Source organism: Metopolophium dirhodum, chromosome 1 (genome assembly GCF_019925205.1).
Source record: "Metopolophium dirhodum isolate CAU chromosome 1, ASM1992520v1, whole genome shotgun sequence".
In the NCBI taxonomy this organism is placed as follows: domain Eukaryota; kingdom Metazoa; phylum Arthropoda; class Insecta; order Hemiptera; family Aphididae; genus Metopolophium; species Metopolophium dirhodum.
The window spans coordinates 54,423,466-54,440,211 of NC_083560.1; the positions used below are offsets into that span (position 1 = coordinate 54,423,466).

At 25.7% G+C, this 16,746-nt stretch overlaps 1 protein-coding gene across 1 annotated transcript; it reads left to right on the forward strand.

The window, feature by feature from the left end:
- Window positions 1-10,801: 10,801 nt before the first annotated feature.
- LOC132934796 (cyclin-C) lies at window positions 10,802-13,316 on the forward strand. The gene is made up of 5 exons (XM_061001158.1): window positions 10,802-11,225; window positions 11,543-11,649; window positions 11,830-12,036; window positions 12,100-12,354; window positions 13,024-13,316. Exons 1-5 carry the CDS (start codon window positions 11,194-11,196, stop codon window positions 13,224-13,226), a joined length of 804 nt encoding a protein of 267 aa, XP_060857141.1. The 5' UTR covers window positions 10,802-11,193; the 3' UTR covers window positions 13,227-13,316.
- The last annotated feature ends 3,430 nt before the right edge of the window (window positions 13,317-16,746 follow it).

Sequence of the window (16,746 nt, forward strand, 5' to 3'; positions counted from 1 at the left end):
CAGTGACCCACTTGTAACCTACTGTACAGCAGAGTGACATCCACTTGCCCACCTTTTTTTAATTTGCTTTCTATAAATTATAAATTGTATTAACTATATTATGCAATATTATTTTTACATTGTCCTTGGCCATCTACTCAACTTTATATTGCAATTATTAATAATATTAGCAACTGTTTAATTATATAATAATAGTAATAAGTCTATTTTAAAGAATACCTACCAACTTACTAGTGGCCTAATAATAATCTTGCACTACTATACTTACCTGTCGAATAGTTAATAAGTATAACTATATGAACGTTTATGTACATTATAAATATAAAAAAATTATACTTGTTCGGTGTTTTTATTAACCCTTCGTAAAATAAACTTTGCTGTACTGTAAATTGTAATCATACCAATTATCAATATAAACTAAAAAACTAAAGAGTAAAGACAATTTAAGTGTTTACCATACATTATATATAGGTATCTTTGTAATACCTATAATAGTAGGTACTATATCATTAATTATTATTAATATTTATACGAATTGTGCATACTTACGTCAAGAAAAGAATTCATAAAATACATTGAAACAAGTAACAACTATCACTGATTGTTTATAATCTAATCCAACATTTCTTGAGTAATACATTTTATGTATGTTATCTTAAAAAATCTTATTAATACAGACAACAAGCTGCTGTCATTTTATTCCAATGAAATATAATGTATAGGCATAGTGCTTTAAAAAGTTTAACAGTCAGCATGTTACAAATTTTTTTATTACATTTCAAAACTAACATAATAGCATATATTGTTCATAATGTTCATATAGGTACCTACTCATAACGGTGGTATTGTTTTTACAGTTTTTTTTTTTTGCAGGATTCCTATACACGTAGCAAAACTCTATACCACAGATTAAATAAAAACTTACTAAACAGCAATCACTATAAAAGAGCAAAAAAAAATGTATCGTTTCGCTCGCAGTATTCTAATAATATAGTAGGTATATTATTCTTTCAATAATATGTAAAATGACAACAACAAAAATATCAAGTCGATAATATTATAATTATATTATATTATTTTTCCTTTATTTAGTTCTTCTCAATAGCAATACATAGATACAATGATAGATATCGCCACCCTCTAAGTAAAAGGACGTATCTCAGTTTTTTTATTAACTTTTTCTTAATAATCTGTATACAATTCCTTGTTTTATCTTATTCTATTACTAGCTATTTTCAAACTTATCGATAACACAGACTCAAATATAGGAATTGGTAAAATAAACATAATATGATAAAAAATTGCAAGTATCTGCGGTTATTCGTTTTTGAATTACAACAAAATAAGAAAATTGATACTTGAGAAATCGAGTAAATGTCCAATGTTATTAAAACTTGAACTTTAAACGTTCATAAAAATGTAATTTGACTTTCTTATATTTTTATTTTTGATAAAGGTAGACAAACTTATGAGGAGTCTTGTACTAGATTTAAAAATCTTATATTTAAAAAAAATTTTTAAGAATTTCTAGTTCAACATAATTCAACATTTTCGTGATTTTTACGTATTTTATCAAGATTTGAACTTTAAATTTTTAAAAGCGTATAAAAAAATTGTGACTGGATTTTTAATAATTTTTAAATGTCATTGTAACAATATATTAGGAGGTTTGTATTCAATTTTCAAGCTTATTTGCCCAACAAATAAAATTTTATTGACATTTAATTTATCCCCGGGAAACGACTAACAAGTAATACAACTAGACGCAAGTATTATATTATATGCATTATTATTCATTTATTCACAATAATAATTTGTTTCTTTAAAAAAAGAATTGTCAACAGATATTAAATATTATGTTTACATTTCACTGTTGATTAATTCCATTGTATTTAATTTTAATGTTATAATTATACTATTTACCTAGAAGACTGAGTAGTAAAGAAATTACAAACAAAAAATAAAATAAAAAGTCAAAGAAAATATGTTTTGTTAATGGCTCATTTTTATTGTCACACTAGGAACATCAACAATGTATTCATATGACATACACCAAGAGTCCTGGCCGCAGCTATTTCCGTTTATTTTAGTTATCTGTTCTAGTTTCTACCTAGTTACGAATACCATGGATGCCGATCGCGGCATGACATTATAACTTATAGGTACATATTAGTATTTTACCTCTATTTGCGTATAATATTTCATGTGTGGCTATAATATGGACTTGGGAGACCACATGTCCCGATTTTAAAATATGAAAACTTCCCGAACTTTAATGGGATTTTTATATGTCCCAGAAATATAATTCGTTATTATAAATTCATGTTACATCATTTGATAGTTTACATTACCTTTTTACGGTATCTCCCATTTTCCTCATATCTATTTATTTAACAATGCGATTTTAAGTATTTAAAATTGTTTAAATTATTAAGGAAATAAAAAAGTCTGATTTATTTTATGAATTATATAATAATATTTCTAAAAAAGTAAGTAGGTAAAGTATAGTACGAATAAAAAAATAATTCCATAATATTACCGTTAAATGTTTTAGTTTTTAAACAAATATTTAAAATCTGAGCATGGTACGAGGAACAAGAATTATTTATGACGTAGTATCGCCTTGCTAATATTTCAATCGTATAATAAATGATTTACCACTTAAGCAAATTTAACGTTAATTGGCGAGATGACATATATCTGCTGCAGCTATCTCGATTATCCAGTGTCGTTTTATTTAAGTGGGAAACAAGTCATATACATAGGTAGGCAGATCACAGATGTTTAAATAATAAATATACAGGGTGATGGGTACATATAGATACTGTCGCCACCTAAATAGGCAAGTCTAAATAGTCTAATAAGTGAACATGTAATTTAGTCATTAAATAGAAAACGGATATATACTTCTTAATAACAATGTTGAATTGTACCTACCTATATTATTATATTTTCATAATTTCATATTAGTTTTTACAGTATCTATGTCACTATAATATTAGCTTGTATCGCTATAGGCTGATTACTATGTATTGTAGGCCAGTAGGCGTATATGTGTACATACTAGTGTCAAGTACATACCCAATTTAAATATAATAATTATTAATAACTAATACGTACCAACACATTTTTTTTAATATCGTTGAAAGTGAATGTTAATGATTTATTTACCTTGTACCTATTTTCCGCATTTATTTTTTATAAATTATAAAAAAAAATCACATCGTTTAAATAAATTGAATAAGTAAACATGGTCGATGAATTACGATTAAAACAACTTTACGAAATAAGAATCCTTATTTTTTTGTGATTATATTTAGGTAATTTTAATTATGAAACATTAATTATTGACTGTGCTAAAATTATTTGTAAACAATAAATTATCATTAGCTGGTATAGTTACCTTAATACTTAAAAGTATTGTTATGACTTAATACATAGATATTATACAAAATATTTGTGAATGATGGACTGGTGGTTGAGCAGTGGCAGATCCAGGGGGGCAAACGGGACATTTGTCCCCTTCCTCAATCATCGTATAGTTTCACTTTATTTTACACTGTGTTTAGCCAATTTTGTAGCCAACTGTTGTACTTTTTGTAGTTTTGCCCCCCCCCCCCCCAAAAAAAAGAAGAATTAAGCCATGGACCTGCCACCAGTGGTCATGTGCAATTTTGAGTGGCTTGGGGGTGATTAGTAGCTTCAGTTTTGAAATTAATACCCTCATAATTTATGCTATTTGTGAACTAACTGAAAAAATAAGGGGCTTCTGCTCCCCCAGTTTCTTCGAGTGAAATTGGGCTATTGCATGCAATACGCATGTAGCTGGTAATCAATATATGACGTACAGTATAGGTGTCGAGTGTACTTCGTCATTGAGTAAGTCACTGTAAGGATGTAATGAATTTGAATTCAATCATTACATACGAAAAAGTCAGAAATTAGAATTTTGACAAAATTTGTTTAAAACATAAAAATTGTTAATTACCTATTTTGAGTTATACATTCAAAAAAATATTATTTTATATCTAAGATTTGAAAAATTTAATACAAGATTCTATACATCATTTTTTTACCAAAAAACCAAAGTTTACCGGATATTCACATTCATTTTTTTATGAGCGGTTTAAGTTAACATTTTTACGACATTGGATATTTACCCGATTTCTCATCAAACGATTTCCTTTAGGTAAATTATAACGATCGATAATCTATCTATCGATAACTATAGGTACATGAAATTTTACACATACGTTTCCCCAGCCCCCCACATATCAATTTTCGTGAATTTTCTTTTGCAAATATTTAGTACGTTATTAGTTTGAATTCGTTTGACCCGAATCAGAATTTGTTTGACATCAGGTACTCCGGAAAATTCAATTTTCCAGTGGGGGGCTGAGGAAACGTTTCCCCAACCCCCCTCATAATTAAATAATCGACTTTCCAGGATTTTTCTTTTGCCAATATTTAGTATGTTATTTATTTGAATTTGTTTGGACCTAATCAGAATTTGTTTGACATCAGGTACCCCGGAAAACTCAATTTTCCCGTGGGGGGCCGAGGAAATGTTTCCCCAGCCCTCCTCATAATTAAATAATTGACTTTCCAGGATTTTTCATTTGTCAATATTTAGTATGTTATTTGTTTAAATTTGTTTGATTTGACCCGAATCAGAATTTGTTTAACATCGGGTACCCCCGAAAATTCAATTTCTCTGTGGGACTTATAATTTGTTTAAATTGTATGTTAAATAAATTCAAATTTAATTCAATTTGACCTTTCAGGGCAGGAGTCACTCAGAATTGGATTTACATCGAGTACTTATAGTACGTAATTAGTTTGTCAGCATGATACATTTTTTTTTATTATTCAATACATATTATTTTTAATAAACCAAATTAAACCTAACAAATTTAGAATATTTGTTAACAATCGTCTTTAAATTTAATTTTTTTTATAAAATATGATTTTTTTAATAAAACATATTTTTTATTAAAGTTTTTTTTATCAATTATGAATTTTAAATTATGGATTTTTTACCAAAAAAATTTCTTATTTTAAGATTCTATTAAAATTGTTTTTTATTAAAAAAAGATATTTTATCAAAATTGAATTTTTTTTATCAAATAAATACTTGATAAAAATCTGTTTAATAAAAAAAATCTAAATGGAATAACTGGAAAAAATATATGTGCTACACGATTCAATGTTATGGTATTTTTAGTTACAGTTACCTATATTTAACAAAATTGTGTTTATTAGTATTTTTACCAACTTATCTAACATCATAACCACTTATAGGTTATGTGGATGAGTTAAAAGGATATAATTCCTTACATTAAGATTCTTTATTCTATTTAGATTTTTTTTATTACATAATATATGCATTTTTTTTATTAAATATATTTATTATGTAAAATATTGATTTTTTATCAAACTAAAATATTTTATAACAGATTTTTTTGTTTATATTTATTAAACAGAATTTTTAGTAAGATTATTTTCAATTAACATTTTTTTAAAAAAATTTTAAGTTTTTTAATAAATATATATATATTTACCAAATAAATTCCTTATTTTAAAGTTTTTTATTCCATTTAGATAATTTTTTTTATAAAATAGATTTTTTATCAAATATTCATTTGATCATTATTTGATAAAAAAAATCAATTTTGATAAATCATCTATTTTTAAAAATGTAAATTGAATAAAAATCTTACAAAAAATTCTGTTAGATAAAAATCAATAAAAAAATCTGTTATAAAATTTTTTAGTTTGATAAAAAATCAATATTGTATATACAAAATATATTTAATAAAAAAAATGCATTTTTATGGAATAAAAAATCTTAATGTATGGAATTTTATCCTTATAACCTATCCATGTAACCTATAAGTGGTATAAAAATACTAATAAACATAATATTTTGTTAAAGATACCATAACATAGGAGTGTGTAACAGATATTTTTTTTCCAGTTATTCATTTGATCCTTATTTGATAAAAAAAAATCAATTTTGATAAATAATCTCTATTTAATAAAAACAATTTGAATAGAATCTTAATATAAGAAATTTATTTGGTAAAAAATCCATAATTTAAAATCTATAATTGATGAAAAAAACTTTAATAAAAAATATGTTTAATTAAAAAAATCATATTTTATAAAAAAAATAAATTTAATGACAATTGTTAACAAATATTCTAAATTTGTTAAAAATTCAGGTTTCATAAAAATAATATGTAATGAGTAATAAAAAAAAATATATCATGCTGACAAACTAATTACGTACTAAGTACTAGATGTAAATCCAATTCCGAGTGACTCCTGCCCTGAAAGGTCAAATTGAATTGAATTTGAATTTATTTAACATACAATTTAAACAAATTATAAGCCCCACAGGGAAATTTAATTTTTAGGGGTACCCAATGTCGAACAAATTCTGATTCAGTCCAAACAAATTCAAACAAATAACATACTAAATATTGACAGAAGAAAAATCCTGGAAAGTCCATTATTTACTTATGAGGGGGGCTGGGGAAACGTTTCCTCGGCCCCCCACGGGAAAATTGAATTTTCCGGGGTACCCGATGTCAAACAAATTCTGATTCGGGCCAAACAAATCCAAACAAATAATGTACTAAATACTCACGAAAATTGATATGTGGGGGGCTGGGGAAACGTACGTAAATTTTACCAAATGTTAACTTTATCATTTTATATACCTATACATGATAACATTTTCAAAATATTTTGACCTTTTTATAGAACTATTCTATTTATTTTTTTCAATAAATATAAAAAAAAATTGCTGGGTCAAAAAGCTTGAAAATTTAAAACAAGATTCATCATAAATTGTTATAATGTCAGTTAAAAAAGTTCTAATGTCAGTTCCCGCCATTGCCAGTCACTACACAGTACACAAATATTATTCTGATCAGATAGATAGCTTAAAATAAATATTAAAAAGCATTTTTTTTTTATAGACATCTGATGTTAAAACTTTGACGAAACTTGATATTTAAACAAAGAATATCGGTTTTAATTATATTGTTGTCGTTCAAAGCTATATTATATTTACGGGAATTTTAAACTTTTACGTATCATACCTACGTATAATGTACATATTGTTTATTATTATATATTACTATACCTGCATACCTAGACTATAAAATATTTACCAATAACACTCACACCATTTTACAGTAAGTCAGTATTGACTCAAAATTGAATTAAAATAATATATAATTAAAATATATATATAGGTACCTACTATTTAACTATTATAATAATTAATATTAAAATAAATGCAATCGTTCTAACAAAAATTAATTTAACCTATCATAATAATAAAATAAATTACTATTATGTAATGAGTTAAAAATATGATTTAAAGTGAATATTAAATGATTAATGAATTAATTAAGAGTATGCGATGAGATTATATTTTAGAATTATTAATGCAGCTGCATAAAAGTGCAGTTAAATATTGATTTTTATTATAATATATCTTTGATTCATTACTTATTTAAATAGTTAAATACTATCACTTATAATATAGTATTATGATTTATGAGGAGGTGAGTACGAGAGTTTTTCTTTCAGTTTAAATTTAGGTCGAGCAAAAGAGTGTTGAATAAATTTGTTACTTACCTTTCGTAGAACTTGCGATTCAGGAATATCTTGGACGATTTTATTTGAAAAATACTGAATATTATTAGACAGGAGAGGCATATTGAAATAATATTTTAATAATTAAAGAAAAGGTATTACAATCAGTTTTTTTTACTTTTAAAAGATCACGAATATGATATGAAAATGTACAATTTAGTTAAATGAGATTGAGTGAGCGCCGTTGTGTGTGTCGTATGGGTTTTTATAGATGATGCGTGACTGCGTGAGATGCCGCCTTTGACCGTAGTCGAATTGTAGATTGCGGCATTCCTTTTCATGTGTGTGTGTGTCGTGTGTCATTATAATTTTAGGATGTTGTATTGGTAATTTGTATTAATACAGCTGATGATAAAATTGTAATATTGTACTTTTTAATTTATTTTCTTAAATCTAAATATAATCTAATAAAATAATGATATACGTGTAGTGTATATCTATTACAATAATATCATTATAAATAATATATAATTATAGAATATTATTACTTAGTAGTTAATAATAAAGACGTTGACATACCTATTTTACAGTATCATTTGGATTATTGATTAATATAAGAGTATGTAGGTATCTCAATATGACAGCCGCACCGATTATAAATTATAACCTATATTAATAATATTATAACAGAGTAGTATATTTGTGATGCAAACACACGTATTGTAACAAAAAATAATAATATAATAAGAATAAGTATTGTTTAGTTATATTTTAATAATATTAATACATGAATGATTTAAAAAAATTATAGTTATATTTTTATGTATAATAATATGTGAAAATACAAAAAAAAAATAATTTTATTTTTCAAAAAAGAATATTAGGCCCCACGGAATCTTTCATGGACTCATTATAAAAATAAAGTTGGTTGTAAAAAATGTATAGGTATGCACATATAAATTATATGCAAATACATATGATCACAATAATAAAATAATAATATTAAAGATTCCAAAAACAGGTAGTTAAATGAGGAGAATACAAAAAAAGTATATTATATACATATAAAAATAAACATGTAAATTACGAATAACAAGAGATTAAAAATAATTTATTACTTCACGAGTTAAAATGTGAAAAACAAGTTAGGAAATCTCACACTGCAGCGTGCTAAATTCCCTGTTTTTAAACGTATTTTAATACAAAGCATTAACTATAATTCCATATTATACAATTTAAAAATAATCTGGTAACCCTTATATTCTGGTACTTAGTTCTTAATATTAGATATAAATCTATATGACTTGCATATACCAACTTTTTTTGGAGCATATTTAAGTAATTTTTACAACATATCAGCATATTTTTTAGGGAATATTTAATAGTTTTTTAGAGCATATAAATCCTAACCCTACTCATAACTAAAGAGTAAAGTTTGGAACTAAGTCCGGCCGATAAATTCTGATAGTATCATTGTAGTTAACTTGGTGAAATAGGACGACAAAGGTGACATAGGATTCCGAAAAAATTTTCAAAATCGCTTGAGAGCTAAACTGCATTGTTATGCCGTATCACCCGTATTTCAATATATTTGTGCAATAGTGATTAGTGATTACAGAAAAGTTTTTATCATGAAGTAATATTATCTTAGTTATATAAAGATAGCACAGGGGAGTCGGGTTTCTATGTAGGTGTTATTAATTATTTCTATAAAATATACTATAATACCTAACACCTAATACCTACAAAAAAGTAGATACGATTTACTAGTTTTAAAAAAAGTCATGGGAAGGGGGATGGATACGACACCCAAATTACGCCACTGCTTTGAAGTTACCTACTTACTAAATGAGTAATGACTAGGTACACTAGATATACAGTCAAAGTTGGTGTATTTTTTCATTATTGAAAAAAACTCTTTTTTGTTTTAAACTGTTTTTTTTTTTGTTTAAAAACGATGTTTTAAACAAAATACATTGTATGAGTTATAAACAGTATATTAAAAAAACTTGATTTTAATTTAATATGTAATTTGCTTACATGCCAATATGCCATGCACTACTACCCAGTATATGTTTCACTGTTTATTTAATACTTAATTTAAATCTGAAAAGTATTTGAAATGTATTTTAAATATTTTCTGAATGCTGTTTTATGTGGACATTATATTATTAGGTACCTAAGTAAAAACATTTTAAATTTGGTAATTTATTCAATAAAATAACTAATAAGTAATAGGTATAATTATTTAATAGGTACTTTAATTTTTTTCTGAAGGATATCTATTATTATTTATTATATATTAATAACAAATAATAATAAAACAAAAATAAACACAATATTCACTTGGATTTTACACTGTTTTAAACAATGAACAAAAGGTTTAAAACAAATGTTATAAATTGATGTTTAAAACACAATACTGCACTATCCAACCCTGTATACAGTATACTTACATGGCTACATCAAACTTTCAAAGCGAGTTCCCCGTTTTTTTTTTTTTTATTCAACTTTATATTTACTTTTATACAAAATATGGTTTTCGATGACACACTCTTTTTCACGCGCACTCAACTATTATATAGGTTTTTAATTTTTTATACTGTTAAATATTTAATATAAATGCCAAATGGTGAATAACAAACCCAAATAACGATTTATTCATATTAAAATAATTGTCATATTATATAATTTCAATTAAAGTAAGTACCAGTGAATGTGTACCACTGATTACCGAACATTGTTTTATTTGCTTACACACAAGAAATGTTTAGAAATGTGTGTTTAACACTGTTTAATATTTATATAATTGTGTGTATAATATTATATATTTATATTGTATTATATAAATTAAACTAACTTCAGTTATAAAGTGTTGCTATTGGGTTTTCACGCGTCGCATGTCAAATTAATTAATGTATATCCGCATACATGCTTATTGTAAATTTAAATTACAGATTGTATGTTTTAAAATAAAGTTTAAAAAAAAAAAAAAAAATTGTATTATACCAATGAATTTATGAATTCGACGTAATCGTTTGTCGACAGTACGTCGCGTTTTCCCACCCCCGCGGTACGACCACTAACAATTTTCTGTGGAACAATTAATTCTTTTATCTTTCGAATTTTTGAAATATTTCCATATACCTACACTGATATTGGATAATCATTAATCAGACTTATTAAAATGTAATACAATATTGTTTACAACGCTGTAGTGCTCACAGTGCACACATTTTATAGACATGTAGACAACTAACATTTACCAATTAGATACCATGTACTACGAATCTCTGATCAGTGACCGTTATTCGTAATAATTATTAATTATCCACGGCTCCCGTCGTCAGTTGTAGTAAATCCAACCACTACCGGTCGTCAATAATTAATTGTCATCATGACAGTGTCCTTTTAGTTTTTAGTAGTTACGGTAATCGTTAACCGTTGTTATCAAAAAAAGAAAACAAGACATCGTTCCATTGGCCATTGCTGTTATCATCGCTGTTCGTTGTAAGTTGAGTGAAAAACGGCAGTGAAAAGTGGAAACTGGAAACTAATCAGTGACCATAAATTTGATTGAAAATGGCTGGGAATTTTTGGCAAAGTTCACATTAGTAAGTAATAATTCTATTTAGTCTGGGATTGAGATGTATTTGTTGAGTTTTTCAATTTCAAAAATGAACAATACGTGCGTGACAGTTTGTTTTTTGGAATTATTTAAAATCAAATAATACAATTATGTTGAAATGGCCAATGTGTATTACCGTATTGAGGGTATTGTATTTGTATTTACTGAATGTTTCCGATATCTTCCATCCCCGCATGATGAATGGTTCCATTGACAGTTTCTATATGGGCATATTCAATTTTTATATGTGCATTTTATTCAATTATTTGTTCAATTTTGATTTATCGAAATTGTATGTTTCAGTCAACAATGGATATTGGACAAACAAGATCTAGTCAGAGAGCGTCAGTTAGATTTACAAATCTTAAGTGAAGAGGAATATCAAAAAATAGGAATATTCTTTTCAAATTGTAAGTTACAACATAAATTACGGATAGTCAAACCAACCATTGTTTTTTTATACAACCTATTATTACAATAAGATTACTCATAAATTATTTTTCTTTATAAACTACCCACCTATTAGAAAAATATTAATGATGAGATATGCCTAATTTAAATTTAACAAACTTGTTTAATTGTTTGTTTAGTTATCCAAATTTTAGGTGAACAACTGAAACTTAAACAGCAAGTGATAGCTACGGCAACAGTTTATTTTAAAAGATTTTATGCTAGAAATTCTCTCAAATGTATCGATCCATTATTATTGTCTCCAACATGTGTTTTCTTAGCATCAAAAGTTGAAGAATTTGGTGTAATATCAAACAGCCGTTTAATAACTACTTGCCAGACTGTTTGTACGTTTCTGTAATAATTATTTTATTTTACATTTTTTGGTTATATTTTTCTTTTTCTTGTAGTGAAAAATAAATTGAATTATGCATATACTCAAGAATTTCCTTATCGTACTAATCATATATTAGAATGTGAATTTTATTTATTGGAAAATTTGGACTGTTGTTTGATTGTATTTCAACCTTACCGTCCATTGCTTCAATTGGTTCAAGATATTGGACAACATGAAGATCAATTATTGGCATTAGCATGGAGAGTAGTGAATGATAGTCTTAGAACTGATTTGTCATTGTTATATCCACCATATCAAATAGCTATAGGTAAGATATTGTTAACATTTTCATTATACAATAAAATCTATCTCAAATACTTTAAATATTCCCTTAATCTATTTTTTTTATCTTAAGTTTTATTTAATAAAATTACACAAAAATCAAAAAAATTTCTGCCGGTTTGAACACTAATATTCAATAATGTTTGGCACATAAAAAAAATTATACTTTTATTTTATAAAAAATATTTTTAATTTTCAATGATCTAGTTTGTTATTAATGAAAAGTTGAAAAAAATGTTTTTATCTAGTCATTTTGGATTAAAATACAAATATTAGGAATTCAGTTATATTTTATTGTTTATTTACCAAAAACAATTTGGGAAATAAAATTATAACAATATAATATAGCTCAAAATCTAATATATAATATCAACTAAAAATGTATTATTATTGGAAACTTTTTGTATACATTTAAAAAAGATCTAATTAAGAGTTATTTTTATTGAACACTAAGTATTTGTATCACATAAAATATTATGATAAATATATAATAAATTTATCATTATATTGAGTATTTCCTAAGCCCAATGTAATTATACTTTTATAATACAATACGCCTGATAAAAATATGTATATCCTTCCTTAATAAAATCAAAAACTATTAAAAATTAATATATTACTTAAATAATGTGTTTTACTTAATTTATTACTGTAGGATGTTTACAAATTGCATGTGTTATTATGCAAAAAGATCTCAAATCATGGTTTGCAGAGCTAAATGTGGACATAGACAAAATACAAGAAATATCCAGATATATAATCAACCTATTTGAGTTATGGAAATCTTATGATGAGAAAAAAGATATTCAAGGCTTACTAAATAAAATGCCTAAACCTAAATTACAGCCAACTCGATAATAGTTCTTATTAACAATTTTTTTACTTTTTATACATTCAAACTAATTTATATTTTTACTTCAATATAAATAGTTAATTATTACTGTTTGATTTTTAGTATTTTTTTTCTTAATTTGGTAATTTAGTGTTTGTCAAAAATGAAATAGATATTTCATATTTAGAAGTATGTACATATATATATATATATATATATGTGTATATGTATATTATTACTAAATGTTGTTATATTTAGTCCATAATGTTTGTTCCTTTTGAAATACTTGAATTAAGATAATTATATTTGTGATTACAAATAAAAATGTGACTATTTACCAAAAATAATAACCAATTTTTTCTTTGTAAGTAGTTGTTTCAATTTAATATTATGTAACTTTAAAACTTTTACTTAATTTGTTTGTAAATAAAACATTAAAGGATTAATAATAGAAAGAAAGTTAATTCTATTATAATTTTACTATGAATTGGATTTAAAGAACGGTTTTTTGTTATCATAACTTCTTATATCCCAAATATGACATAATTAAAATATAAATATATGATTTAAATATACCTATTATACAGTATGTAATATATATAAAATAATATTTTTAATATTGGTGGAAATTAGATTTTTAGTGGAGGGGGGAGGCTAGCATTTCAAAATAGATAAATATTCAAATTGTTTTCTTGTTCTGACCAAACAACATTACAAAAATATTTTGTTAACAAAGATATTGTTTAATAAGCTCATTAAATTAGGAATCTTTGAACCATATGTAAGTTAAACGATTGGTATAGAAGGTTATAGTTTATTCAATAATGAAATGATACTATAATACAGGTGCATACACAAAATAAAATATTTGGGAGGGTTAATAGTCTATATAAATAAATAAATTACACAACTATTAATTTTCGGGGGGGATAGATCTCATAAACCCCTCCCCCCTGTATACTCGCCTTCTAGAATATATATTGATTGTAAACACCGTTCAAAATTGAAAAGCATTCAAATATTCAATAAATCTATATAGTATAAAGTGTTCATTTTCACTGGATAATTTTAGCTCAAGGTACCCAGATTGGAGTATGCCTTGTATAGAAATGTATTTCTAAGTAAGATTTTAAATCAAAAATGTAATTATTTAATTATTAATAATTAACCTCTTAATATTGTTTGTCGTGTGTTGTTGATATTTTGAAGTAACATTTAATATTTGTTAGTCAAGGATATGATAGCTTATTGACACCGCGGCTATGACTGAACATTTTAAAGCCTGTAAGTACAAACAATTATTAGGGAAACTAGCACTCTAATATTATGTACAAATTAAATCTTATATTATTGTGAACTGTGTTTGAAAATATGAATTTTTCAAATCATAATTAAAATTAAAAACGGAAAGTGTTTTGCACAATCTACAGACTAGTCCAGTTAATAGGGCTTCAAAAAAGCGTTGACTTGCAAAAAATACTAAAGTTTCGTCTTGGGGCCCTGATTGACCAAAAAAAATGCGCCATCCCTCCGAGGTCCGCAACCGTCCACCATCTTGGATTTTAGGTGACATTTTTCACTTTTTTACGGTTTTACAATATCTCTAAAACTAATAACTACAATAAAAATAGTTTACAAGGAAATTGAAGATAGTAAAATTTGTGACAAGAAAGGTTCTATACATTTTTAGAGTAAGAACAGTGTTGTAATGGAGGGTACACGCAGGTAACCTTATAGAAAATCATGGTACGCATGTCAGGCGTAGCCCCCCGACGTTATTTTGTACAATGATTAAAGTGTGTACCCATAACATTTTAGGACTACATCACTGCGTAAGAGTAATAGATATTTAGTACCTAAAACAATAAGAATTATTTGTAATCTAAGATAACCCTGGGCCTCCACACGAGTTTTTCTCAGTGAGGCCCAGTAATCTTTCGATATTAATTTAAATAAAATATAAAAATTAAAATAAATATACCTATTCTACGTTCGATCCATTTGCAAACTACGCGCATGCACATATATACGTCATTATAGCGCGCGGTGCCACATTCTATGACGGATGGATGGACTTAGTCGCTTATCTAGAAAAAAAACTAAAAAAGTTGGAAACTGAAAAAGTCCATAAACAGTTAAAAAAGAGAGGTAATATTTTAGATTCTGAGCGGAGCGATGAATGTATTAATTTTACAATGATGTGTGTTTTTTGATTTAATTTTTAATTTTTGTGTTTGTCATCACGGTTTGGGGCAGTAAAACTGCTCCGATTTTCTTCATTAGTATCTTGTTCGATGGGAAAGTGAATTTAGTTAATGCATTCAGAAGGTCAAATTTTCAAATTTTCAATAGTTTTAAAAAGCGCCGTGAAAAATAAAATAAAAATTAAGGAAAAACTGGAATTTTTACGTAAAATTTGTTTTCAAAAAAATCGATTTTGGTTTTTTGTGTAACTCTAAAACAAATGACCGTAGGTACATGACATTTTGACTGAACGTTTATATTAGAATTTTCTATACACCATAACATTTTCCAAATATTTTGACTTATTTTGAGCTGTTTACGGACATTTTCAGTTTCCATTTTTTTTAGTTCTTTTTTCTATAAATATCAATAAAATTGTATTTGTTGGGTAAAAAAGCGTGAAAATATATAATGCAAAGCTCCTGATATATTGTTACAATAACAGTTAAAAAATATTAAAAATGCATAGGCACAATTTTTTTTATAATCATTTAAAGTTCGAAGTTTGATAAAATTTAATAATTATTTTGTTGTTAAAAATGTATAAAATGTTCAACTTTTATAGCTAAGGATTTAAAATTTAAAACATGGTTCCACGTAAATAGGTTATATATAAATTACTTTATTCACAATAATATCATCAAATATACTTAGTAATATACTTAAAACGTTACTAATACTTAACCGTTTTCGCTCAGAATCGTTTTTCTTATACAATGATATTATATCATTGAATTCAAATTTAACACCATCCATTACAGTGACCCACTTGTAACCGACTGTACAGCAGAGCGACATCCACTTATCCACCTTTTTTTTCTATGGATGTCAATAAAACTTTATTTGTTGGCTAAAAAACTTGAAAACCTAATACAATGCTCCTACTATATTGTTACTAAGATATTTGAAAAATATTAAAAATCCTTAGTCACAGTTTTTATTTATAAGCATTTAAAGTTCAAATCTTGACCAAAATACGGAAAAATCACGAAAATTAGCAAATTATTTTGTGTTGAGAATTCATAAATTTTTTTCTTTTTAAATGTAAGATTTGAAAATTTAATACAAGATTATCCATAAGTTTGTCTACCTTTATCAAAAAAAAAATGTCTACAAGAAAGTCAAATTAAATTTTTATGAGCGTTTGAAATTCATATTTTTACAACATTTGATATTTACTCGATTTCTCATGTAACGATTTTCTTATTTTGTTGTAATTAAAAAACGTATGACAGTAGATACTTGAAAATTTAACTGAATGTTTTCATTAGCATTTTCTATACACGATAAAATTTTGAAAAT